The sequence below is a fragment of the Dipodomys merriami genome, unplaced genomic scaffold (genome assembly GCF_024711535.1).
Source record: "Dipodomys merriami isolate MVZ:Mamm:240054 unplaced genomic scaffold, mDipMer1.0.p SCAF_154, whole genome shotgun sequence".
Lineage (NCBI taxonomy): Eukaryota > Metazoa > Chordata > Mammalia > Rodentia > Heteromyidae > Dipodomys > Dipodomys merriami.
This window is the reverse complement of record NW_027202871.1, coordinates 2,586,166-2,598,487: the sequence shown is the minus strand read 5'-3', so window position 1 is coordinate 2,598,487 and position 12,322 is coordinate 2,586,166. Positions and strand designations below refer to the sequence as shown.

At 42.4% G+C, this 12,322-nt stretch overlaps 1 protein-coding gene across 7 annotated transcripts in view; it reads left to right on the top strand.

The window, feature by feature from the left end:
* The window catches only part of Lekr1 (leucine, glutamate and lysine rich 1), a 101,433-nt gene that overhangs the window by 77,292 nt on the left and 11,819 nt on the right, over positions 1-12,322 (top strand). For all 7 annotated transcript variants that reach the window (XM_070022890.1, XM_070022888.1, XM_070022891.1 and 4 more), the window contains 2 exons: positions 6,497-6,590; positions 11,375-11,539. In XM_070022890.1, coding sequence (XP_069878991.1) covers positions 6,497-6,590; positions 11,375-11,539 — 259 coding nt within the window. The remainder of the gene's footprint in view (positions 1-6,496; positions 6,591-11,374; positions 11,540-12,322) is intronic.

Sequence of the window (12,322 nt, the reverse complement as noted above, 5' to 3'; positions counted from 1 at the left end):
CTGTGGCTCAAGCGGTAGAGTACTACTAGCCTTGAGCAAAAATGCTCAGGGACAACATACAGGCCCTGAGTTCAAGCTCCACAACTGGCAAAAAAAATAAAGAAAGAAAGAATGAGGAGAGCTTATAATATCACTTATAATTATCCTTTCTGCTTGTCCCATTAAACACTCACAGTGAAATAGTCTGAGTCAGCAAGAGAGGCCCAGCAAGGAATCAAAGCAATGTAAAGGTCTCTCCCATTCAGTCAAGAAATTGCCATGGCAGATGTAAATTTATATATTCTGGCAACTCCTTTAAAATATCTTCTACTTTGTAATAATATCTTAACAGATGCCACAAGTCTTTGAAAACTGGGTGACTAATGATCACTTTGTTGGCTTTGTGGGAACCCCGGCCTACTCTGTTTTAGCTGCCGTAATCCACCAGACAAACAGTTTAGCTTCTGTTCCAAAGAGAAACATAAAGTGATGCTTTGTCCTGGGCCTGTCAGTGGAATGGATGTGGAATGGCTTCTGTTGGCTTAGAATCAAAATTATTCTGACATCTCAGATACTCAGGGCTATCTACTTTGTAGGAAAAGTAACTTCTAAGGTCTCCTTTCAAACTAGAAGTCTGCCTTGCAAGATAAAGTGAATCCAAAACAGGGGCAAGGGAGAGAAAAAGAGAAGAAATAGAGTGCACCAAATTGCCACAACTCTGCTGTCTGCCCATTTGTAATAAACACATGCCAGCTACATCTGTGCTATGATCCAGCCATTTTGACAATCACTACTACTTTAATTGAAGTGCTTCATTATTTCTACTTGTTGCTGTTCTGTGTCTTGATCAGACTAACGATTATAAGTCTAAAAGTGCATCTAGTTGTGTATCTAATTGAAGTTGTATAATTATAATAGTTTCTTATTGATGTTATTACAAATGACCATACATTTAGTGGCTTAAGACAGCATTAATGTATGAACTCATAGTTCTTATGTTATATCAGACCTTCAAGTGACCTCATCAGAAGCTTGACCTCATCTGAAGGGGAAGACAAGTATAGACTGCACTATGATATCTGCAAAGATGCATCTCATGAAATTGCATTTCCAGGGCATAATAAATAACTCACAGAACCTAGTCAGATGAACATAAATGCCTAATTTTAAAAATGAGGAAAAGACTTGAGCAGACAGTTGAGTGATCAACTTCACAGCCAATTGATATACTAAAAGGTGCCCAATATCCTCAGTCATCAGGGAAATGCAAATCAAAACCCCCAAGAGATAACACTGTGTGTGCTTTTAGAATGTCTAAAATTAAAAAGCTGGAAACTACCAAGTGTTGGAAAGGATAAAAGGGGAGTTGGAACTCATACCTGCTGAGGGAGTGTCAACTTGTGTGATTTCTTTGGAAAATGGTTTATAGGTCTCTTTAAAAGCTAAGTATGAACTGGGCACTGGTGGCTCACGCCTGTAAGTCTAGCTACTCAGCAGGCTGAGATCTGAAGATTGGTGTTCAAAGCCAGTCGGGCAGGAAAGTCCATGTGTGACTCTTACCAAAGAGCTAGAAGTTGAGCTATGGCTCAAGTGGTAGAGTGCTAACCTTGAGAAAAAGAAGCTCATGGACAGTGCCCATGCTGGGGGATGGGGGAGGAGGGTAGTAGAGGGAGAAGTTCAAAAAGTGGGGAAAGAAATGCACAACTACGATAATGAGGGAAACCTTGTTGGAGGTGCATTTCTTAGATGGGTACAGGGAGTGTGTTGGAGAGGGCAGAATTGATTGGAATACGGTGTAAACCTGCGGAGATGTAACAGTGCACACTCCCTCCTTGTATAACTGATATAAGCCAAAAAGAAAAAAACCCATTAACCAAAAAAGCTGGAAAAGAATGCTTTTCCTTTCTTTGACAGTCTCTCAGCTTGTCACAATAGTCTTCTGTTTCTATGTACAGTCATGTACCCTCAGACAGGACAGGGTGAGCCCAAGCCCAAGAGGCACTGGCCCTCCCCAAAGCCAGGCCTCCAGCAGAGATGACATCAGGCCCACATGGAGGCAGGGAGGGAGGCTGACTGCAGCTAGGGCTGGAGGGCATGGCATGAGGTGATCTGGAGACTGGGCGAGGCCCCCACGCCTGGGGGATCTACCAGGCTTCACTGTATAAACAAATGCAAAGAAAAACAACCTTAGAAATGTCTGGATGGGGAATGCAGGAACATAAAGCCCAGGCACAGGCACTGCAGGCTGGGGCTGTGCACAGCGGTGGGAGACACACCCAAGAGCCCTCCAGACACTGCTGGGGTTTTTGCTTACTGTCTCTCCGTGTGTGGCTTGCTTTCTTGTACACTATTCCTTCTTGCGAAACTTTCTCCATGTTGCTATTGTTTTTGTTATTGTTGTTTTGTGGCACGAGGGCTTTATCTCTGGGCTACCCCTGGGTCTTTTTCACCTTTGTTTTTGTCTTGCTGTTTTGGCCAGGCTGGCCCAGCCTGTGAGCCTCCCAAGTAGTTGGCACCACAGGTATCAACCACCACCAGACTATTTCGAAGAGTTTTTACATGAGGCTCGTGAATCGAAGATAAACTTTCAGGTATATTTTTATTTCAGCTTCATTCTGAAAGATAGCTTTGTTCCATATTTAATTTTAGGATCATGGCTTTTCCCAAAGGACATTGAATCTTCTACTCTGTTCTTTTCTTGCCATCTTTTATTTCTGTTGAGAGTAAATTTTCAGTATCTTAGTCAACATCTTGTAAGACCTCTAACTTTGTTGCTCTTTAGCTTCACAAAATGAGGTTCTTAGATACGCAATTTCGTTTTATTGATCATGGGTTTTATTTTTTAATTGCAGGATTTGCAATCCAGAATTCCTAGATTTACAAGTTAGGTTTTTCATCAGTGTGGACTATTCTTTCCAAATACTGTTTTCTCCCCCACCCTGACATCTCTGTTTTGGAAATGATGACTGATGTATCTTTTAATTCTGTTCCCCATATGTTTGAGTTTCCTTGTATATTTCCACACTTAGTATTCTCATTTTCTGTTCTCATCTTTTGGCTTTTTCAGCTGTGAGTAATCATTCACAAAGATACTCACTGTGTTTTTTATTTCAGTTGTCCTTTTCACTACTATACAGTCTAGTTACTTTTAAAGTTCATCACTCATGGAACTCAGTCTATTTCCTCTAACATGTTAACCATGCTATTTTTTAATATAAGTGTTAGTAGGGTCCTTGACTTGTTCCAGATTTTTAGAAAGTTTTCAGCATCTTCTCATTCAGTGTACAGATTATACCTAGCCTTTATTTTGTGTTGATAAAAGTTCTCCCTATACTATACATGTTATCATGAAGGGATGCTGAACTCCACTAAAGCCTTTTCTGTATCTATTGAAAGAATCTGATGGTTTGGTCCTTTCTGTTGCTGTGGTATATGTTTACTGATTTTCATAGGTCAAATTATCCTGCTCCCTTGGATGAAAGTGCCTTTGGATTCAGCCTGCTAATAGTTTGTTGAGGATTTTTGAATCTGTGTTTATTAAGGATACGGGCCTATAGCATTCTATTTTTGTTGTGTCCCTGTCTGGCTTTGGTTTGGGATAATGCTGGCCTTTAAAATGTATTGGGGAAAGTCCCTCCTCTTGAGTTTACTTTGGCACAGTTTAGAAAGAATTGGTGCGAGCGCTTGAAGTGTTGGGTAGAACCCAGCAGTGAGGCATATGGCCCTGAGCTCTCCCTTGATGAGAGACTTTCTATTTCTGATTCAGTCTTATTACTGTAATTGTTCTTTATGATTCAGTCTTGGTGAGATATATGTGTCCACAAATGAATCTAATTCTCAGGTGAGCCTTTGTATTTATGTGGGGTCAGCTGTAATGTCCCCCTTGTCTTATTTGAATATTCTTTTTGCTTTTTGTTTTTCTTTTTCTTTTTTTTTGGAGGGGGGTCCGGTCGTGGAGCCTGAACTCTGGGCCTGGGCACTGTCCCTCAGCTCTTCAGCTCAAGGCTAGCGCTCTACCACTTGAGCCACAGCACCACTTCCGGCTTTTTTTCTTTTTGCTTATGTGGTGCTGAGGAATCGAACCCAGGGCCTCAGGCATGCAAGGCAAGCGCTCTACCACTGAGCCACCTTCCCAGCCCCCTCTTTTTTCTTTTTCTTAAAGTAGTTATGAGTTTTTATCCATTTACCTTTTTTTTTTTTGGTCCGGTCTTGGGGCCTGAACTCTGGGACTGGGCGCTATCCCTCAGCTCTTCAGCTCAAGGCTAGCGCTCTACCACTTGATCCACAGCACCACTTCCGGCTTTTTTCTTTTTGTTTATGTGGTGCTGAGGAATCGAACCCAGGACCTCATGCATGCAAGGCAAGTGCTCTACCACTGAGCCACCTTCCCAGCCCCCCTTTTTTTTGGGGGGGGTCCGGTCGTGGGGCCTGAACTCTGGGCCTGGGCGCTGTCCCTCAGCTCTTCAACTTAAGGGTAGCGCTCTACCACTTGAGCCACAGCACCACTTCTGGCTTTTTTTCTTTTCTGCTTATGTGTTGCTGAGGAATCGAACCCAGGGCCTCAGGCATGCAAGGCAAGTGCTCTACCACTAAGCCAACTTCCCAGCCCCCCTATCCCCTTTCTTTACCTTTTTGAAAAAAGTTCTTTTTAATTTTTAGTATCTATTTTATATATTTCTAGTTCCTTTGAGATACAGCATTGAATTATTTGACATCCTTTTTTAAAAATGTAGGAATCGAGTACAGTAGACTTTTACCCTGTTATACTGTTTTTATAGTGTTTCATAGGTGTTGGTATATTCTTTGTTTTTATTTGTTACAAGAAATAAACTTTTTCTTTTTCATCTCTTCCTTAAGTCCATTGGTTGTTCACTAGTGAGTAGTATAATGCCCATGTATTTGTATATTTTTGAAAGTTAATTTCTAGTTTTATTGCACTGTAATTGAAAAAGATACTCAATATAATTTCAGGTTTTTTTTAACTTGTTGATACCTGTTTTCTGACCCAATTCTATTGAATGAATACTACAAAGAGAAAAGCAAGTCAAAGATAACGTGAAAATTTCAAGCCCAAGGTTTGAAATTTAGAAGACTATTTAGAGGAGTTTTTATTTCAGTTGTCTTTTTCACTACTAAACAATCTAGTTACTTTTAAATTTCATCAGAGAATCCAAAATGTGGAACAGAACATGTGGAACATGGGGAACAGAATTAAAAGACTTGAGACTATTTAGAAGAGTTTCAATTTATTGAAAATTATCAGAATATAGAAGAAAGGAAGATTGCAGGAGATGGTGGTGAATTTGTTTCCTTGGTTTTTGGGGTTTTTTGGAGATAGAAAGGGAATGGTAAAGGAAAATACAGTAATGGGGAGAAGGAATAAACCCTGGAGAAGTATCCTGACAGAAAATGAGTGTGGAGGCTCTCCAAGGAGGGAGGAGTCCTGGCCTACACATGGTTTTGTCACTACCTGTGACATTAAAGGCCTTCATTTCAAAATAAAAAAAAATAATAATAATAAAGGCCTTCACTTCAGTGTCCCTGTGAAATGTTCCCATGAATCTCTCATCCTTATTTCTACCCAGAGGAACACACTAAGCATCAAGATCTGTTTATGTCCTGTAATCCCAGCAATTGAGAGACAGAGGCAAGAGAATCATGCATTCAAGGCCAGCATGAACAATATAGAGAGGCCCGATTGTTTAAAAAAGCCCATTTACATAGATGAAAATGTCAAAATGTTCCTTATATTTCCTTTTCCAGTGTCTTACAGTTTGTATCCCATGTAACTCCTGATATTGCCCTGTTTGTTCCTATCAATATCTGAGATTAGTAGAAGAAAAAATAAATTTAGCAAACACTGAATATTCATTGAACTTGGGTGTATCCCAGAATATTTTCTTTTTTTTAGAAACATTATTATCTAGTGTTAAATTTTAGTCATTAACTTTTTAAATTTACTTATTTTTTGTGCTGCTCTTGGGAATTGAACTCAAGGCCTGGATGCTATCCCTGAGCTTCTTTTGCTCAAGGTTGGTGCTCTACCCTTTGAGCCACAGCTGTACTTCCAGCTCTTTGGTAGTATATTAGAAATAAGAGTCTCACAGACTTTTCCTGCCTAGTCTGGCTTCAAACTGTGATCCTCAGATCTCAGCTTCCTGAGTAGCTAGGATTACAGGTGTGAGCCACCAGTGCCTGGCTTAATCACCAATTTTTTTGAGCCACAACCCATAATATCATTTATATTTGTGATTGCACGTGTTAATACTATTTCATATAAAAATAATAACTTATTGATAACTAAGAGAAAGTTACCCCCAACAAAGCACTTCCCATGTATGCATTAAAGTTTGCAAGTTGCCACTAACCACTAAAATAGTATATAGTAGCCAATATATATTGCTAGTAAGAATAAGCAGACTAAGGTATGCAAGAATGTTCTCTGAGCCAGGAAGTGCGACTTTGGAAGAGGGTCAGGGGTGAGTCTTTACTCATGTGTTGGGTTTATGGTTTTCAGGGAATTGATGCTGCTTTCCCACCAGAAAAGCATCGGGCAGCTGCAGGAAACCCTTAGACAGAAGCTGCTGAACGATGATAACTGGAGGGAGAAGGTAACGGCGGGCGGCTTTGCTGGGCGCCTGGCTTTGCTGGCTTGCAGACTCCTGTCCACTTGCCATGCCAGAACACCATGCACATGCTTTTCTCTACTTCTGCACACACTTGTGCTTCTCCCTGAAATCTCCAGCACCAAATGTTCTTAGGATTATTGTATTTTTCAATGCTAGCAATATCATGGGACATCAAAAGTAAACACAGATCTTGAAATCTTGTGGAAATCAAGCCCTTAGTTTGCACTTGGAAATGGAAGTTCAGCTTTCAGATGTTTCCTTTTCTCCCACCACAATCTGTGTTTTACTACATTCTTAAAAGCAAGGGAATATTAATCCATATACCTTCTCTACTTCTAAGGAGATATAATGTAAGAGAATGAAAAATTACTTAAAAGTTATTCAGTTATGAACTTCTGACGTTTGCTTTGCGACAGTAAAATGAACATTTAGCTTGCCATTAACTCAGAGGTTCAGCAATGCACATTTGTTATTTTAATCATTTTAAAGTCATATTTTTAAAAATATAACTAATTTTATTTAAGATTTACATATTTAATATGTATTAATAAATATTACATAATCATAGTCATATTAGAAATATGACTTTAATTTTTAAAAGAAATCATTAGTCCCCACCATCCAGACTTCACACATAGGTCAGTCACATGTCAGTGGTAATCAACCCCTCCCTGCCCCAAACTTCCAGGACTGCTGAGTGGCCAGGCCTGTCCTGCATACAGAGCCCCAACCTTCCCCTCTCTTCTGATTTTTCTCCTCTTGCCATGCTGGGGTTGAACCAGGGCCTTGACGTGCTAGGCAAGTGCTCGGCCAAGCTTCAGCCCCAACTGGAGTTTCCTTAGTGTGTCTCAAACTTTTCTCTAGAACCCGGAGCTGGTTACTGATATGCAGGCTATTTGGCTAGACAACAAGAACCATAGATTCTTCCCCTTGAGGCCCTACTTCTGTACCTACAGCAAGCAGTGGCCTCCCTTCTCCTGACATCTCCCCAGGAATCCTCACCCTGCCACCCAGCAGATGGAGGCCTTCTGGTCATTGTTGCTGGCTCAGTCACTTCTAAATTCATCACTTCTGTTTCTAATCATCAAAATACCCTACTTGTACCAGCCCTCTGCAAAGCAATGCCTCTTTCCTGTGTCTTTGACTGTGCAGTCAAGCTAAAATATAAAATGATCATTGTAGAATAAGATTTTAGAATGTGGAGGAAGTTGCTCTCTCTAGTTTATACCTTGTTGTATATAGCTCAGGCTTTTTCTCTTCATTCTTCGTTAAGCCCCATGCTGCTTTAATTCTAATGTTCATGCATTGTAGTGTACTCATTAGCTGGTCTGTTCTTACTCATCTCCCCTACTCCTCCTAGCAACCCATGTTTAAGATTTAAAAAAGAAGACAGTCAACTTAATATTCAAAACAAGAGACTTATCTTTAAACCCATTCAATTACTAAGATTTTTTAATACCTTGGTGAAAGTCTAGTAGAATACTACTAGTAGTATTCTACTAGACTTTCTACTTACTCTTTAAGGTACTGAAAATTAAAACTACGTTTTAGAAATTAGTTTGTCAGTATGTATCACAGGATATTGTAAATGTCCATCTTTTGACTTAAAAATTTCTCTGATGGAATCAACCTGGGTAGAGATTTAATAGGTTCTCCCTTTCTTCAAACTCCTAACCTCCTCCCCTTAAACTGGTGGAGTGACCTTCCTGCCTTGGCTTGAATAGCAGTTCCCATGTCCACATGAACACTCATGATGGAGAAGAGGTCATTGGGAACAGTATCACCCACTCTAGTGTTCCTGTTTATTGTCCCCTGCCCCCCCCCCCCCGCATTTCTAATACAGAGTAAGATCAAGCTCATGGTAGCATTTGGCCATATAAAAGCTTTTGTGTTTATGCCTTATGTGCAGTTAACTGGTGATGAAATAATATCACGTAATATTTCTGAAGTTCTTTCTAATCAATTGTAGCACAGATGTCTTTTGGCATGTATAATTTCTGTAGTATAAGTGGACATTTCATTTTGCTGAAAGAACATGACTTGTTAATAAATGTCATCATTTAGCCAGCAGTAAATCAAGATTCAGATTAGTGAAGCCTGGAGATGATAATTATATCTTGGCTGTGTCAGCTATTGAGACTCTGAATAAAAAGTTCCCTAAAAGTCCTCTCGTGAGAAAAAAGAATCACTAATATGACATTGTAGTCTCTTTCTTGGGTCACTGTGCCTTTGCGTAGGAATGAAATGTTCTCTTTACAAATATATAATACACATATTAGAATAAATTTTGTAACTTAAATGCTTTTAACATTTAAAAAGTGGATAGAAGTTTGTGTCTGTGCTTAATTATTTTAGAGTATGTAAAAAGCACATAATAGGACCAAATAGTTGCTATGCAACAAGAATGGCACATTTTTAAATAACTACATTTACTAATTGCCAGTGATCTTTGTTGATTTCAAGTATGCTTGGATGCAAAGAGAGAAAATTAATGTGCGTGATGAACCTGGAAACCTGGTTCCAAATGCATAATGCTGTTACTATTTAGTTACCATTTTGTGGTTAAAAAATCCCCGATAACCAGAGTGCTTACCTAATAACCCCTTTGCTTTACTTCTTGACTGTTACTTTTGAGTGTAGTCGACAAATTTCAACTGCGCATTTTCATAGATTATCCAGATATTACATTTAGAAACATTTTAGAATTGCACCAATTGGCCTCATTTTAAACAACAAAACCACAAAAATCTTACTTCCTGACTAGAGTAAATGGATTGGCAGTAAAAGCGCAAGGGGGAAAACGTTTACTTCAAGAAATAGAAAATTCTGAGTTTGACAGGAGGCGGAACAAAACCTCAGCCTCTTCAAGTGGAAGAGGCAGCGAGTAGATGAAGCCAAGAGCAGTGAGGTTTAGGACCGACACTGGGCCGGGATGCATGCGGTCACTGCGGCTATGTCTGTGGACGTGTGTGAGGTGCACGACCGACACGGCGTTGACGGCGCGGCTAACCATCCAAGCTGGGCAGTGGAGCCGATCCGTCTGCCCAGCGCGGCCGAGGCCCAGCGGCCAGGCCAGGCCAGGCGGGGGGGGGGGGGGGGGGGCACTGGAGAGGCCTGGCCGGAGCTGGGGCTGCGCAGCCCGGCCCGGCCTCTGCTGCCCAGCCCACCCTTCAGGCGATCTTCACCCCCACGCGGTGTCACGGGCTGCGGTGTCCGCACAGGCCTGGCGGTGAGTGGTGACCGGTTAGTGGTGCACTGAGAAATTACTAGAACGCTGGGTGGAGCGTTGGAGTAAGGAGGCTGGCCAGCGGTGGGGGAGCGGTGGAGACCCGCATGGACGCGGGCCTCTCTGGTTGGTGAAAGCCAAGGGGTGGGCTGCTGGCTGGGATGCCTGGGTAGTCGACCGCGCTTCAATGAGGGCGGGGCTGCGGGCGGGGCCTGTGGAGGGGCGGGGCTATGGGCGGGGTCTTGGAGGGCGTGTTGAGGGGAGGGTGGGGCCATGGAAGAGCGGGCCTGTGGGCGGGGCCGTGTGGAGGGGCGGGCCTTGGGCGGGGCCTTGGAGGGGGTCCTCTGGGTAGGGGGGTCGTGTTGAGGGGAGGGTGGGGCCATGTGGAAGAGCGGGCCTGTGTGGGGGCCGTGTGGAGGGGCGGGCCTGTGGGCTGCTAGAGATGAGCGGGTGCAAGGGTCTGCCATTCGGGGGGCTCCTTGCCAGCACCCCGAAGTTTCCTTGGTCTTTAGCGGTCAGAGAACTGCCTATTGGAACAATTCTGTCAAGTCCCAAAGACGGTCGGTCACCTTTAATCCAGACATCCCAAGACTGAGGCGGAGGACAGCCACCCGTGCGGCCCGGCTCGAGTGGGTCCCTGGCTGCCACTCTCCCGTGCTCTCCCGGTTTACCCCTCGTGAGTGCCTGTACCCAGCACAGACGGCTGTGAGTCTGGAGCTCTGGAGCGACTGTCAAGCCCATGAGCGCACTACGACCTGTAGCCCACGCTGCCCTCATGCTGTGACCCCGCCTCATCCGGCCGTCTGTCAGGGGACCAAGTCGCCAAGTTGCGGCCTAGTGTGTAGTCTCGGGTGGAGAGTCCTGCGGGGAGGAGGGGGGAGGAGCACTGCGGCCTGCTCCCCTTCCTCCCTGACCGAGGAGGCAGGGTGCAAACTCGGTTCCACCCCCACCCGAGCCCTTGCTGCTGCTTTCCGTGAGTCACACAGCGTGCAAGGCTGAGCCAGGGAATTTCTAGAGCCTTCTGTCCCACTGGTGCTGTCTGAGTCAAACTGTGATGCCTGTGGCACTGTCTGTGGCACTGTCTGTTACTCACCCTTCCAGCTTCAGTCACATTTAAAAAGGCAATCTGTGTCCAAAAAAATTTGAAAAGTCAACTTTTGTACATTCTATCTCCTCTGAGTTTTCAGCTGGACTTAGTCTACCAGCCTAAAATGTGTGTGTGTATCTGTGTGTGTGTCTGTGTGTGTGTGTGTGTGTGTGTGTGTGTGTGTGTGTGTGTGTGTGTAAGGGTGGTTATTGAGGACTGAGTTTACAGTATAGGTAACTAATCTTAGTCATTAAGTGATTCAGCTTTTAGTATTTCTGAAAACGGTCATAATACAGTCCTAATTTCTCTACTGATTTTTCAGATTCAAGAAGGTCTTAGGTCTTGGGATCTTACTCTAAGGTCAATGTTCTGGCATGCAGCTAATGTTAACATTTTATTTCTTTCATTAGAGTATGAGAATAAGTTTTATATTGTACTTAATGTTATTTTTAGATTGAAGCTGAAATCGCCAAGGAAAGAGCCCAACATTTGGTTGAATTCCAGGAGCAAGCTCTTCTCTTTAAGGAAGAGGCAAAACTGGAACTTGATATTGAAAAAGAAAAACACCAGGAAATAATCCAAAAATATAAGAAAGAGCATGAAGAGCTGCAGGCAAAGGTCTGTAGCTATGTCCATCATATTTAATGTGTTTGTAATTACAGATGTTGGAATTTCCTTCTAAGAACATGGCAGTATCTGCCACCAGTAACTGTCCTTATGGTTGTTGGGCCATGGTTTAGCCACACAGGTAAACTAGTTCAGCTATTCTCTGGCCTGTGGTGATGAAGATAAATGGTATACGTGTATAATTCAGCTATGAATGGATTTATTTTCCTTTACTAAAATAAACTTACCTTTAGAACAGCAATAAGCACATGGCTATTCTGACAACACCTCAAATACCCAGAATAATAATATCCAAATGGTAAGATGTTTTACATTTCCCAATAAAGCATACCTCTTTTCCTTTTCTTTTCTTTTCTTTTCTTTTCTTTTTTTTTTTTTTTGTGGTGCCAATCCTAACACTTAAACTCACGGCCTAGGTCTATAGCACTCAACCCTTTGAGCCACAGCTCCATTTCTGGCTTGCTTTGTAGCTAATTGGAGGTAAGAGTTTCACAGACTTTCCTGTCCAGGCTATCTTTCAACTGCACTCCTCAGATCTCAGCCTCTTGAATAACTAGAATTACAAGCATGAGTCACACACACACACACACACACACACACACACAACTGAAAACATATTTGTAAAACATATTTGTTGTTCTGCACCCCAGGGACAATTTGTTCTATTCCAGTGTCAGAACTACTGTTCAGACCTGGCAGTGACCATCTTCCCTCCTGAGTTAGTTGAAAATAATAGAATATTAATTTATAAAGTGACTAACTCTGGTGAATAGA